Source organism: Mustela nivalis (genome assembly GCF_964662115.1).
Source record: "Mustela nivalis genome assembly, chromosome: 6".
NCBI classification, from domain to species: Eukaryota; Metazoa; Chordata; class Mammalia; order Carnivora; family Mustelidae; genus Mustela; species Mustela nivalis.
Window position 1 is genome coordinate 40,190,495 of NC_139025.1, and position 15,535 is coordinate 40,206,029.

The following is a 15,535-nucleotide window of genomic DNA, read 5'->3' on the forward strand; positions in this document are numbered from 1 at the left end:
AATGTCTATGCTACCTAAAGCAATCTACACATTTAATGCAATTCCTATCAAAGTACCATCTATCTTTTTCAAAGAAATGGAACAAATAATTCTAAAATTTATATGGAACCAGAAAAGACCTCGAATAGCCAAAGGGATATTGAAAAAGAAAGCCAACGTTGGTGGCATCACAATTCCGGACTTCAAGCTCTATTACAAAGCTGTCATCATCAAGACAGCATGGTACTGGCACAAAAACAGACACATAGATCAATGGAACAGAATAGAGAGCCCAGAAATAGACCCTCAACTCTATGGTCAACTAATCTTCGACAAAGCAGGAAAGAATGTCCAATGGAAAAAAGACAGCCTCTTCAATAAATGGTGCTGGGAAAACTGGACAGCCACATGCAGAAAAATGAAATTGGACCATTTCCTTACACCACACACAAAAATAGACTCAAAATGGATGAAGGACCTCAATGTGCGAAAGGAATCCATCAAAATCCTTGAGGAGAACACAGGCAGCAACCTCTTCGACCTCTGCCGCAGCAACATCTTCCTAGGAACAACGCCAAAGGCAAGGGAAGCAAGGGAAAAAATGAACTATTGGGATTTCATCGAGATCAAAAGCTTTTGCACAGCAAAGGAAACAGTTAACAAAATCAAAAGACAACTGACAGAATGGGAGAAGATATTTGCAAACGACATATCAGATAAAGGACTAGTGTCCAGAATCTATAAAGAACTTAGCAAACTCAACACCCAAAGAACAAATAATCCAATCAAGAAATGGGCAGAGGACATGAACAGACATTTCTGCAAAGAAGACATCCAGATGGCCAACAGACACATGAAAAAGTGCTCCATATCACTCGGCATCAGGGAAATACAAATCAAAACCACAATGAGATATCACCTCACCCAGTCAGAATGGCTAAAATAAACAAGTCAGGAAATGACAGATGCTGGCGAGGATGCGGAGAAAGGGGAACCCTCCTACACTGTTGGTGGGAATGCAAGCTGGTGCAGCCACTCTGGAAAACAGCATGGAGGTTCCTCAAAATGTTGAAAATAGAACTGCCCTATGACCCAGCAATTGCACTATTGGGTATTTACCCTAAAGATACAAACGTAGTGATCCAAAGGGGCACATGCACCCGAATGTTTATAGCAGCAATGTCCACAATAGCCAAACTATGGAAAGAACCTAGATATCCATCAACAGATGAATGGATCAAGAAGATGTGGCATATATACACAATGGAATACTATGCAGCCATCAAAAGAAATGAAATCTTGCCATTTGCGACAACATGGATGGAACTAGAGCGTATCATGCTTAGCGAAATAAGTCAAGCAGAGAAAGACAACTATCATATGATATCCCTGATATGAGGAAGTGGTGATGCAACATAGGGGCTTAAGTGGGTAGGAGAAGAATAAATAAAACAAGATGGGATTGGGAGGGAGACAAACCATAAGTGACTCTTAATCTCACAAAACAAACTGAGGGTTGCTGGGGGGAGGGGGTTTGGGAGAAGGGGGTGGGATTATGGACATTGGGGAGGGTATGTGCTTTGGTGAGTGCTGTGAAGTGTGTAAACCTGGTGATTCACAGACCTGTACCCCTGGGGATAAAAATATATGTTTATAAAAAAATAAAAAATTAATTAAAAAAAAAGAATGGAAAAAAAATTCTAAATACTGTCAACTTATTTGCTGACTTATACCAATATCTTACCTGTATAAAACAAAAAGTTGAGTGGGGGGAGGGGTAAAGGGTGATGGGTATTTAGGTGGGCACATGTTGTGATGAGCACTGGGTGTTATACTTAACTAAAGAATCACTGAACGCTACTTCAAAAACTAAGTATGTACTATACAGTGGCTAACTGAACATTAAAAAAAAAGTTTATGCTGCTGTAACTCCCTGAAAGAGTACAGGAAGCACGAAATCTTTATATATAACAGTAGATTACTGAAAGTCATTATATACACAAAAGTGAAACTGTTAAGTGAGTATTAAGTGATTTTGGAAACATCAAATAGTAGTTTTTATAGAGTTATGAATCCAGCCAGTCCTATGCTAGTTGTTATGACTTACAAGGTACAAGAAACATTTTATAATTCCCCAAGGAACTTATAGTTACTTATATACTATTTTGTGATGCTTTGAACTTATTTTTTTAAATTGTAAATGCCCTGGGATCTATAACCAGGTTCAAAGCTTTTCAAGCACAAGGACAGTGTCTTTTATGCCTTGGAGTGAGTCCTGACTTGACCAATGTTGTCTGCTGTCAGTGGCTAACTCAACTGGTAATACACAGGTAGACAATAAGAATCTGTAATGATAATGCTACAGTGGCAAAAATCTACTCAACAAGGAAGTCTCTATAAAACAAGGTCTTCTTTGAAGTGAAAAATATAGTCCTTTTATTTCATAAAATTAATGAAGTGAAGAAATAGCAAATGATACATAATTAGAAATCTGCAATGCTCTTTTCCTAAAGAAATAAACGAAGACTATTTTGACATAAAATCTTTGTATTTGGATTCTAGCTCTACTCTAGTACTTTTTATTTAAATCCTAAATCACTGATTTTAAAAAGTATTAATAAAAGAGAAGCCAGTGCTTAAATAAAATAACCAGACATGTAACACATTGAGCAATTTAAAGCACATTAGTAGTTATTTCCTTTTTTTTAATTTTTAAAAAATAATCTCTACGCCTAGTGTGGGGCTTGAACTCAGGACCCTCAGATCAAGAGTCACATGCTCTTCCAGCAGAGCCAGCCAGGCACGCCAGTACTTAATTCTTAACATCCATAAAAATACCACAGATAAGGTGGCCAAGCTTGTGGTACACTAAAAGTAAAAAACAATCTTTCAAATTCTGCCAATATATATTTGATTTTCTTCTTAAAGTGGGTCAAGGTTATTCTTATTTAAACCAAGTAAACAATTGCTAATGAACATCTAAATCCATCAAAGCTGGGGTGCCTGGGTGGCTTAGTTGGTTAAGCATCTGACCTGGGCTCAGGTCATGATCTTGGGGTCCTGTGATCAAGCCCTGCTTGGGCTCCTCACTCAGCCTGCTTCTCTCACCCCCTCTCCTTTTGCCTCTTCCTCTCCTTTCCCCCTGCTCATGCTCTCTCTCTCATATAAATAAATAAATAAATAAATAAATAAATAAATAAATAAATAATTTTTAAAAAATCCATCAAATCTTATGTACTATCAGGGTGACAAAGTTACCTAAATGGCTTAAAAAAAAAAAAAGATTTATTTATTTGACAGAGAGAGAGAGATCACAAGTAAGCAGAGAGGCAGGCAGAGAAAGCAGGGTTGGGGGTAAGGGGGCGTGGGGAGCAGGATCCCTGCTGAGCAGAGAGCCCAGTGCAGGGCTCAATCCCAGGACCTTGAGATCATGACCTGAGCCAAAGTCAGAGGCTTAACCTACTGAGCCACCCAGGCACCCCTCTAAATGGGTTTTTAGTAATTTTCCTTTTTTTTTTTTTTTAAGATTTTATTTATTTGACAGAGAGAGACACAGCATTGAGAGGGAGCACGAGCAGGGGGAGTGGGAGAGGGAGCAGCAGGCTTCCTGAGCAGGGAACCTGATGCAGGGCTCTATCCCAGAACCCTGGGATCATGGCCTGAGCCAAAGGGAGACACTTAATGACTGAGCCACCCAGGCGCCCCTAGTCATTTTGCTTTTATGTTTTTTACTCTATAATCTACTTGCTCTGTAAAAAAGCCTCCTCTGCAATAAGTTAAAAAGAAAAAAAACAAAAGTAAGAAACAAATCTATTTAGGTTGAGTGAATATAAACGAAAGACTAAAAAATTATTTATGTACCCAACAGACAGACCCATGCAGTTTTTGCACTTAAAAAATCAAGGCCTTTATTTGTTTACATGGAAACTGGAATTAATACCTTTTATATCTTTGTACATAAAAATTAAGTATTGTGGTTAACTGAACAGTGGTAACTGCTGGACAAATGGATGCAAAGATACAAAAGTATTTTAAAAGGTCTTTTTCTCACTTGGGCAGAACTTCTCAGATTTTCCCACCAATGTATCCCCAAGGCCCTTGAGAAGATTTTATTCACAGAGGTAAGAGCTACACATATAGTATAAATCAGGGGCTTGTTTTAAGGTAATCCATAACAATCATGTATTTTTCTTTATACAAGGTAAATGCAATTTTTCCATTTTACTCCAGAAAAGTCAGTATATTTTTCAACACTGACTGCATGTAAAATCCTCTGGGATGATATATCAAGTCCATCTATCACTTTATGTGTTTCCTGATTTCTCTCCACACCCAAATTTACAGTATGCTTCTAGGAGTCTATGACAATCTTCGGCTTGTGAGCTCCCCAATTTTGAGAAAATGATTGCAGAAATGTGAAAGTTAAAGTTAGTGATATTTTTCTGCTGCAAAATTTTTCTTTCCCTTCTTTCCTACTTCATTTCTTTCCTTGTTTCTCCTTCCTTCCTCCCCCTCCCCTCTTCCTTCCTTCCCTCCCGCTTCCTTCCTTTTTTCTGTTCTTTAGAATCATTTCTTTGGTTGTACCCTCAAGATGAGGCGGCACAACCACTTCCTGGTTTTGTACCAGAAGGCTTCAATTTTTTTTTTTTTCACTGATACCTATTTTTGTTTTTATTCATTTCTAAATTTAATTTTTTCATTATTCCAAGATTCATTGTTTATGCACCACACCCAGTGCTCCTTGCAATACGTGGCCTCCTTAATACCCACCACCAGGCTCACCTAACCCCCGCTCTCCCCTCCAAAACCCTCAGTTTGTTTCTTGGAGTCCACAGTCTCTCATGGTTCATCTCCCCCCCAGTTTCCCCCAATTCACTTTTCCTTCCCTTCTCCTAATTTTGAAGTGTGTATGCCCATTTCCTGCTGCTTCTGTTTCTGGTGGCTCTTTCCATTTTTTTTTTTTTTTTTTTTACAGACAGAGACTACAAGTAGACAGAGGCAGGCAGATAGAGAGGAAGGGAAGCAGGCCCCCCGCTGAGCAGAGAGCCCGATGTGGGACTCGATCCCAGGACCCTGAGATCATGACCTGAGCCGAAGGCAGCGGCCTAACCCACTGAGCCACCCAGGTGCCCCTCCATTTTTATCTAAATGGGTTTTCCACCCAAATTCCTGGCTTTTAAGTGTACCTTATTTTTTTTTTTTTAAAGATCACATCTTTTTTTTTTTTTTTCTTCAGATTATTTGAGAGAGATCACAAGTAGGCAGAGAAGCAGGCAGTGGGGTGCGAGGGGTTAGGGAGGTGGGGAAGCAGGCTCCCTGCTGAGCAGCGAGCCCAATACAGGGCTCTCCAGCCCATGACCCTGGGATAATGACCTGAGCCAAGGGCAGAGGCTTTAACCCACTGAGCCACCCAGGCACCCCAAGTGTATGCCTTATTTTAATTCACAAAGTCCATGTGCACCCTAACTCTAGCTAGCTCTAGACAACTGGTTTGACTGTGACTATGGACCTGCAGGAAATTTGCTAGGGAGGCTCCTCCAGTGTTGGCAACCTGCTGTGGCCAGTCTTGCTTCTGCACTCCTCTATCTAGCTTCTCATACAGTATTCAGAATCCAGGCTTGTATCTAGTCCAGAAATGAACAGTATAAACATATGTAAAATTAATACTTGGCCATAAACATTTAAAAATTGTATTCTGGCAACAGAAAATGTATTGATGGCAAAATAGGTAATAGCCAATTTCTAGTGGATGAATATTCTATATGATAAGTTTTTTTGAAAATTGCATATCTTGAGATTTTATAAGTTGGTATTTTGGTTGATGATCTATCTTAAGCACCAAAAATTATTTTTAAAGCTGTAACTAAATTTCAGATAGATTTACCAGTCATCAGATCGCGTGCCTTCTTCAAAATGGATATTTCCCACAGTTTCCAACTCAATTAACAAAAATGGGATCAATAATCCATGACTTTTCTTCTTTTGCTTTACTTCAACACGATAAATTGCTTCAATTCTATTTGAGAAAAAAAACAAAAAACAAAAAACAAACAAAGCTATTAGAAACACTTAAAAATCACAATAAAATTAAAATCGATTTTTTTAATAGCTGATGTTAAAATATAGGCTTCTGTCAATGGATAAATAAAGCCTGGTGTTAACAGTTAAACAAAGGAAAAGATATTCTATTTCTGACAATTAAAATCACTTCAAATTATGTTAACTTCAGAATATGTGGAGGTTAGAAGGCTATCCTAGCTCTACCACTTATGGCTCTCAGATCTTTTTTATGCTGTAGTTTCTTAGCAAAATGGCAATATTAATAGTACCACACCTGCAAAAGCTTTTTTGAGGATTATATGCAAAATTCTTATAAAGCTCTTAGCAAAGAATTGGCACAAAAAAAGAACCTAATAAATGTTAGTTATTATTATTAGTAGTAGTATTTACAGGGCAAACCTACTTAACCATTTAGTGCCCTAGTAAATAAAAAATTTACAGAACTTACTATGTCTTTCTGTTTTATATTTCTCGTTGATAGTAAAATTATAAAACAAACCAGAGTTTGTTTCTACATGATTCCGGACAACTGTGTATATGCTTTGCTCAGTCAGATCAATGTGGTAAGTTTTTGCATCAGTAGCAGCTCTGTTTTGTTTGCAAACACTATAGCAGTGATGTGACAGGAAGCCAGTTGGGGGAAGTTCGCTATGCCTAAGTAAGTATTGCCTCTGGAAAAACAACATGTGTCAGCTTTGAACCAATGATGTCTAGCTCTACTGGGAACTGGACTGAAAACACATTCCATGTTTTCCTTCATAATATAATTCTTTCCACTCATGAAGAAAGGAACTGAGCTCAACTGATAGTCTAGAACATTCTATTCTCTCATTTTCAAATTTGAAAAACTAGGTAATTCATAAAACATACTCATCTAATTTTTGGTTCCAGAATGTTACCCTTTCATTCAAGGCATTTAGTTTGGTCAGTATCTTCTGTTGAAGATTTGGTTCTTCTGTGACAGTTTCACAGTTCTTTGATTTTTCAAGTTCAGTTACTTTATTGTTATTGGATCTATCATTGTGCCCTTTGCCAGATCCCTTGAGTTCAGCAAGTTCTCGTTCCAGCTGTTGAAATCAGTGTGCCAGAGAGCAAAACATTTTTAGTGGAATTATTAAATATATAATTAATTTAAATTAATAAAATAAAAATCTAGATAATAAATAGGCTAAAGTTCATAAAAACATACTAAATGGGTGATTACAACCTGGGTACAAGTTTAGTTAGCCAATTTATCTTGACCAAGGGACAGTCTTAAATATATGGCAGTTTTTAAAATTGACAACGAGAAAAGCAAAGAAATGGATTTTTAAATATTAAGCGACGGGTTTGTTTCTATTATAAAGCTAAAGTAAAATTATAACAAATACTGGTTTTGGTATAATTAAAATACCTAAACTTCAAATTAATATGACTTCTATTCAATTTTTCAATATTTTTTTAAGTACTTTGATATTCTGGGAAAAAATCAACCATAGCATATGTACAAAACATGTATATAGGGATGCTTATTTTTTCTTTTTGCCACAGTCTCCTATATATGGCTCAGCATAGCAAGGTCTTTGTCTAAAATTTTGATATTTTGTTTTTTCTTGTTCATAATGGGCTTTGTTGGCATTCATTTGCATTTTTAAAAAATACTGCACTAGGCATGATTTATTGTGGTTACCGAGGTTTTTAGCACACAGATTTTGGGCACACAGTGAGTGCCTCACTTGTCTTGCCTTATCTCTGCCTAGCAGGATTTCAAGATAAATTGTACTATACATGGAGAAGTGTATATAAAAAGAAATTAACTAATTATCTGTTCTCCCCCCTCTATAATGGCTATATCCAGCTGTTAAAAAACAAATTCAGCATATTTATAAAAATGTCTATAATTTATCTTATCTACAGGTATTATTTTTCACATTTGCAATCTTACTGAATACATTCATTTCCACATAAAAGTAGATATAAAGTGATTTCCATATACTGGTTCATTTTTTTATTCAAAAATAAATTCTGTTAATGTTTCACTTTAAGGATAAATTTCTATTATACCATTAATTAAAACCTGCTTATATTAGAAATATATAACTTATCTATATGTTCTATAATTAATGTATTTATAAATATTAAATCTATTTATTTATTTATTTAAAATATTAAATATATTTAAAAGACTTGGGTTTTAATGGTAGTATACTATTCTATTTTAAGAATGAATAATTCTTCCTCTCTGGTTAAACATTTAGGCAAGTTTCCAGTTTTTTGTTGTCACTAATAGTACACTGATCAATATCATATCTATGTAAATATTTATCCAAATCCTTAGAATAGAGTGCTATATGTAGATTTATTAGGTCAAATGCTACAAGCATTTTCAGGCTGTGAATACATACGACCCAAATTATGTTCCATTGGTGGTATAGTAGTGTCACACACCTCTTTACCAGCCTGAGTACTATGATGTTTTATACTTTGACAATTTTATAGGCAAAAATGATTGTTATCTTAATTCACATTTGGAAAATTCATAATCAAGTTGAGCTCTTTGTTCAAATGTTTATCAGTCATTTTTTATTTCTTCTTTTGTAAAATTAAAATTTATGTGCTTTGCTTGGTTTGTCTATTTGAATATTTGCTTTTTGTTTTACTTACGACTCTTTATACTACGGATATCACATCTGTCCAGAATGTTTGTTGAAGACATTTTTCAGACTGTCATTTATTGTTTACTTTTATTAATGATGTTTTTTTAAGTACCAAACATTTTACTTTTACTTTTTGCAATCGAATCTACACTCTGTTCTTTTATCATTTCTAGTATTTCTTTTATTCAGCAGGCTGAGGTCAGGTAAACATATTCATTTATATATTCTTCAGTTTTTTCGGGTTTTTAAAATTTTTACATTTAGTTCTTTTTTCCCCACTGGCATTTATTTTTGGTGAAGCGTAAACGAAGTCCAATTCCCCTACTCCCAAATTGTTTATGTTTTGATACCATTTGTTGAATGATTATATTTTCTTGCCTTTAAAAAAATACAGTAAGTTCTAATATATACAAAGTTTCTATTTTGAGGTTAATAATCCTTAATTTTTCAGAGTCTACTTTTGGTAAAGGAAATCCAATTTACTCCAAGTTAAAAAAGCACACATAAAATAACTACCGAAGTATAGCTTGATTTAAAGTTCCTACCTTGTCTTAATATCTTAATAATATTAGTTAAGGGGTATTTTAGCACTTTAGGCAAAAATATGAATTTTGAGCACAGCCTTAAGGTGTCTAATAAAAATGCAGCAGAAATAGATCTTTATAACTTTTGGAATTATATTGAATTACTCAGCTTTTTAAAATGTTTATAAATTAACAAGCCTGTATCTTTTTATGGTTGCAGACTTCTAAGCACACAATGAAGTTTAGTCAAGCAAATGGAATAAAAAATTTGGGGGCAAACTTGGAAGTAGTCATGAAAGCATTATATATATAAAATTTAAAAAGAAATGCTGTCTTATCACCAGTTTTCTTAAGCTATGGCCACTGAAATTTTATATTAAATCTTACATTTTTTTTCACAAAGCTAAATAATTTTATGCGTTCTTCTGGCAACTTCTGTAATTTGCATTTTCGATCATTCAGTTTTTCAAGGTCTTCATTAAGATGCCTCTGAACAGTTTTTATACGCATATTGTAATACATTATTTTTTTCATTGCTGTGGTCTAAAAGTAAGGGGGAAAATACACAAAAAATCAGCTGGAGCAAAAAAAATTAAAAGTAATTATTAGTGGCATTACAGGAGTGTGATATGTTCTATATAATCCACTGGAAAGTTTTGCAGGCGCATTTGCTAATAATGATGCCAGTTGAAATGATAATGGCTACAGAGTGCTATGTTTAAACTTAATAAGCAAAATATAAAATTCCAAAGATTTTCTCTGTGGATATTTAAGTGTGAGGTATATTCACATTTATTTCGAAGATGACAATGTTAAGAGCCTCCAGATAGAATTCAGTTTATAAAATCATATCATTTTGCAAAAGAAGCAGTACTACTGAAGCAAATACATAATTACATTATCTCTGTTTGATTAATTTAGGGAAAAATACATCAAAAAGCATTAAAAGCAAGTGTAACATTATCCAATTGAGTTTTTAAACAGATGGTTAAGAAATCATGGATTTGATGGTTTTTTCGCCCAATTCTCTAAAAGGATGCTCTAAATAAACTTGTTTTAGATTGAGCAAATGATTAAATTGTCCATCTACCCATTACCTAGAATACCTTAATACCAATGGATCACCCAGTTATTAATAAATACATGATGATAAATAGATTAAATCTACTATTGAAAAATACACCAGCTATGCTAATACAGCTAATACTCATAAGCAATATTAGTCAAGAAGAACTAGCTAAGGAAAAATATAAACAAATCAAATGCACTATTAAATGTGACCTAGATTTCACTGTTTACCTGAAATAATGAAGGCATTTCTCTTTATTAGGAAAACTGTACCTCAATTAATGTGGAAGCCTTGTACACCATTTTGGACTAGATGCAAGCTATTGTTATGTAATTTATTTGGCACTGTGTGGATCATCAAAATCCCAAAAGAATTATTTGATGTAAAAGATGGAATAGACTCAAATACATGGCATGATGAAGAGGCCAAAAGAATTCCCTTGCCCATGCATATTATGAAGTTCTGAAATTGAAATGACTAAATTCCTCTGCAAAAAATAAGGCATTAAGGGCGCCTGGGTGGCTCAGTGGGTTAAGCTGCTGCCTTCGGCTCAGGTCATGATCTCAGGGTCCTGGGATCGAGTCCCGCATCGGGCTCTCTGCTCAGCAGGGAGCCTGCTTCCCTCTCTCTCTCTCTCTCTGCCTGCCTCTCCATCTACTTGTGATTTCTCTCTGTCAAATAAATAAATAAAATCTTTAAAAAAAAAATAAGGCATTAATAACACAGAACGCTTCGTGGGGGGAAAGTGTTTTAGGATGATTAAGGTATAAAAAACTCTCGATAAAGAAGAGCTTATTTTGGAAGTGCAACTGAATTAGAAGAAAAAAGGGAATGGCAAGTAGTGTTTCTTAATTTTTGACTATTTGGAGAAAATGGAAAATACAATAAAGAATGCTTTGAGTCAGTGGCAGCTAAAAAATTTTCTGTTTAATTCTAAAATGAGAGAACCTGGATAGAGATTGGACTGCTACATAAAATATAAGATGCCAAGTTAAATTTGAACTTCAGGTAAACAGTAAATAATGTTTTAGTGTAAGTGAATAAGTATAACTAAGTTTAAGAAGTATGATATTAAAACATTATTTGTTGCTTACCTGAAATTTAAATTTAACCTGGGAATCCCTTAAGTGGGGGGGACAAAAAATACTGTTTTTCTTTAGCTTTTAATCTTTTTAAAAGTTTTATTTGAGAGAGAGAGCAAGAGAGAGAGAGATAGAGCCCAAGTTAGTGGGGGGCAGGGGGAGACAGGGGCAGAGAGACAGGGAGAAGCAGAAACCCTGCTGAGCAAGGACCCTGAGATCATGATGTAAGCCAAAGGCAGAGGCTAAGCCAACTGAGCCACCCGGGCACCCCTAATTTTTATTTTTGAATAATATATTCATGTTTTAAACATCAAAATAATTGAAGAGTGTACAATGAAAAGTCTACTTCCCACACCTGTTACCCATCTGCCCAGTTGCCCCCACCTTCCACAGATATCTATGGATTTCAGTTTCTAGTATATCCCTGCACAGTTTCTTCTACATGCTTCTATATTTTATTAAGAATATATCTATGTCTGATTGACAGAATGGGAGAAGATATTTGCAAACAACATATCAGATAAAGGGCTAGTATCCGAAATCTATAAAGAGCTTAGCAAACTCAACACCCAAAGAACAAGTAATCCAATCAAGAAATGGGCAGAGGACATGAACAGACATTTCTGCAAAGAAGATATCCAGATGGCCAACAGACACATGAAAAAGTGCTCCACATCACTCAGCATCAGAGAAATACAAATCCAAACCACAATGAGATACCACCTCACACCAGTCAGAATGGCTAAAATTAACAAGTCAGAAAATGACAGATGCCGGTGAGGATGTGGAGAAAGGGGAAACCCTCCTACACTGTTGGTGGGAATGCAAGCTGGTGCAACCATTCTGGAAAACAGCATGGAGGTTCCTCAAAAAGTTGAAAATAGAGCTATCCTATGACCCAGCAATTGCACTACTGGGTATTTACCCTAAAGACACAAACGTAGTGATCTGAAGGGGCACATGCACCGGAATGTTTATAGCAGCAATGTCCATAATAGCCAAACTATGGAAAGAACCTAGATGTCCATCAACAGATGAATGGATAAAGAAGATGTGGTATATATACACAATGGAATACTATGCAGCCATCAAAGAAATGAAATCTTGCCATTTGTGACAACGTGGATGGAACTAGAGGATATTATGCTTAGCGAAATAAGTCAATCAGAGAAAGACAACTATCATATGATCTCCCTGATATGAGGAAATGGAGATGCAACGTGGGGGGTTTGGGGGATAGGAAAAGAATAAATGAAACAAGATGGAATTGGGAGGGAGACAAACCATAATTGACTCTTATAAACATGTATTTTTATCCCCAGGGGTACAGGTCTGTGAATCGCCAGGTTTACACACTTCACAGCACTCACCAAAGCACATACCCTCCCCAATGTCTATAACCCCACCCCCCTTCTCCCAACCCCCTTCCCCCCAGCAACCCTCAGTTTGTTTTGTAAGATTAAGACCATAAGTGACTCTTAATCTCACAAAACAAACTGAGGGTTGCTGGGGGAAGGGGGGCCGGGAGAGGGGGGTGGGGATATAGATATTGGGGAGGGTATGTGCTGTGAAGTGTGTAAACCTGGTGATCCACAGACCTGTACCCCTGGGGATAAAAATACATTATATGTTTATAAAAAAATAAAAAATTTAATAAATTGGGGGGGGGATATACCTATATCTGGATTTAGGAACATACATTGTGAGATTTTACTATTCCTGAACTCTTTCAAAATCACTTATAGTGTTACAACAATAAATAAGAATTATCAGAGTTTTTTTTGTCCGTGCTTGAGGGTATATACTAACACTTTGGAAAAGCGGAGAAGATTATGTTGTAAATTGTAAATACGTGGCAAACTGACTTTGTAGGCTACTATACTCAATTTGCTTTTTTGTGTTTGGACTTTTGAGAATATTGAACTCATTTTTCACTCAGTTCCACTTTGGTAGAATTACTTATTTATTACAGTAAGAATTTTTTTTAATGGTCTAACTGTAATGTTAAATCCAGTCGCATGTTTATACTAACAAAATTCGTTCCATTTGCTTCTTTGATTACCAAAAAGAATGAAAAGTCATAGGCTCAACTAAGTTTCATAGTAATTATTTTTATAGTATTTAACAATTAAAATGGGTTTTATGCCCATTAACTCACTGCATCTCTACAATAACAGGACAGGGACTATTTTTATTATCACTATATTAATAGTGCAGAAAACTGAAGTTCGGGAAGGGAAAGGCCTTGCCAAGTGACTGGTTGCAATGGATACATCTGGAGCTTGAATCCAAGTCTTCTGTTTTGAACTCCCATATTCTTCCCTCTTTCCCATGCTGACTCCATGGTGATCCTCCTGACTTTACTTGTCACTTATAGTATACATAAATGACTCACAGTCATGGGTGAAAATTTGAAGAATCAACAGTACTCTCTGCTCAAGGGCTTATCACACTGGAGAATTCCTACAACCTGGCACAACCTGTCTTCTTATGAATGGTAATGAAGAAAAAGTATCTTGGGAATCCATATGCAATCCTTAAATAAAAATACTTTGAATTTGAAAAGTCATCTTGATCTAAATAAAAACCTGAGCTATATTATATATCTTATTTTTGCCTTAAAAGGGTAAAGAAAGAGAAGATATAAGGAATGATGTAACAATTCCTTATTTTATTCTTTTAATGATAGTACTTTGACATATACAAGACTAAACCAAATGTTATGACAATCTTAGGCAGAATGTCAAAAGAACCTCTCTTACTTCTCCTCTTCCATCTCTTCCCCAGGTTCCTCTTCTCTCCCCAGTCTCTAACACCCAACCAACACACTTCCCCATTTACACCATTCCCTGGGTGATTTCTCCAGTCCCTGGCTCTATGCACCATCTATCTGCCTTCAACTCTCATATTTGTATCTCCAACCCTGGCAACTCTCTTAAATAGCAGACTCATATACCCAACTACTTACTGAACATATCCTCTTAGATGCTCAAAAGACTGCTCAAAATTTACATGCCTAAGAGGCACTTGGGTGGGTGGCTCAGTCAGTTAAGTGTCAGACTTGATTTTGGCTCAGGTCATGATCTCAGGATTATAAGATCAAGTCTGAATCAGGCTCTGCTCTCAGAGGAGAGCCTGTTTCTCTCCCTCTCCCTCTACCCTTTCCCCCACTTGCATGTGGGCATGCTCTCTCTCTCTCAAGTAAATAAATCTTTAAAAAAATTTTACATGCTTAAAATTAAGCCATGATTTTTCCTTTTTTTTTTTTTAAGATTTTATTTATTTATTTGACAGACAGAGATTACAAGTAGGCAAAGAGGCAGGCAGAGAGAGGGAGGGAAGCAGGCTCCCTGCCGAGCAGAGAGCCCAATGCGGGGCTCCATCCCAGGACCCTGGGATCATGACCTGAGCTGAAGGCAGAGGCTTTAACCTACTGAGCCACCCAGGCGCCCCATGATTTTTCCTTTTAACCTACTCCTTCCCTATTCTTCCTCATCTCATTAAGAGCAACTTCTTCCCTCCTTAGTTGCTGAGGCCAGTAACTTGGAATTCCTCTATTTCTTTCCTCTGCACCTCACATCCAAACTATCAGCAAATCCAGATGGGTTCCGCCCTTCTAACTACTACAGAATGTGACTACTTTTCGCCATCTCCTCCACTAACTCTTTGTATCAAACCATCAACACCTTTCATCCCAGTGACTGGGCTCTAACTGGTTTCTCTGAACTCGCCTTTTCCCTCAAATCCTCTATTCTTAATCCATTAGCCAAAAGGATCCCTTTAAAACATAAGTCATTTTCTCTCTCCTCTTTGAAATTTTCCAGTGACTCCACCACACTCAAAGTAAAAGCCAAAATCTTTACAACATCCTACAATCTCATATGATCTCCCCCTCCGCCATTCCTGTCTTCATCTCTTTTCTTCCTCTCACTTACTCAGCTCCACCTACACTAACCTCCTGTTCCTTAAATATGAGAGGCATGCTCCTGCCTCAAGTGCTTTGCATTTGCTGATCCCTAAAAAGCTTGCTCACTTACTTCCTTCAGGTCTCTAGGGCCTAAGTGCTGCTTGAGGAAATCCTCTCCCAACAATTCTATATACAATAGCCAACACACCTCCTGCTGCCCCCACCAATAATTCTATTTTCTTCACCCTTGTTTTATTTTTCTCCATAACATTTATCAC

General features: G+C 36.4%; 1 protein-coding gene and 1 long non-coding RNA gene across 15 annotated transcripts in view; one reads left to right on the top strand and one right to left on the bottom strand.

The window, feature by feature from the left end:
* Positions 1-15,535, top strand: part of LOC309866914 — a 135,428-nt gene that overhangs the window by 111,722 nt on the left and 8,171 nt on the right. For 3 of the 6 annotated variants that reach the window (XR_014312878.1, XR_014312879.1, XR_014312881.1), the window contains 2 exons: positions 4,039-4,100; positions 6,542-6,602. This is a non-coding gene — a long non-coding RNA (uncharacterized lncRNA). The remainder of the gene's footprint in view (positions 1-4,038; positions 4,101-6,541; positions 6,603-15,535) is intronic. The other 3 variants (XR_014312876.1, XR_014312877.1, XR_014312880.1) reach the window with 1 other exon arrangement.
* The window catches only part of LRRC9 (leucine rich repeat containing 9), a 115,251-nt gene that overhangs the window by 87,374 nt on the left and 12,342 nt on the right, over positions 1-15,535 (bottom strand). For all 9 annotated transcript variants that reach the window (XR_014312863.1, XR_014312864.1, XM_082734955.1 and 6 more), the window contains exons 8-10: positions 9,587-9,742; positions 6,910-7,106; positions 5,864-5,995 (exon numbers count right to left, since the gene is read on the bottom strand). Coding sequence is in view for 7 of the 9 variants with exons in the window: in XM_082734955.1 (XP_082591081.1) it covers positions 5,864-5,995; positions 6,910-7,106; positions 9,587-9,742 (485 nt within the window). In the remaining 2 variants the exon portion in view is untranslated. The remainder of the gene's footprint in view (positions 1-5,863; positions 5,996-6,909; positions 7,107-9,586; positions 9,743-15,535) is intronic.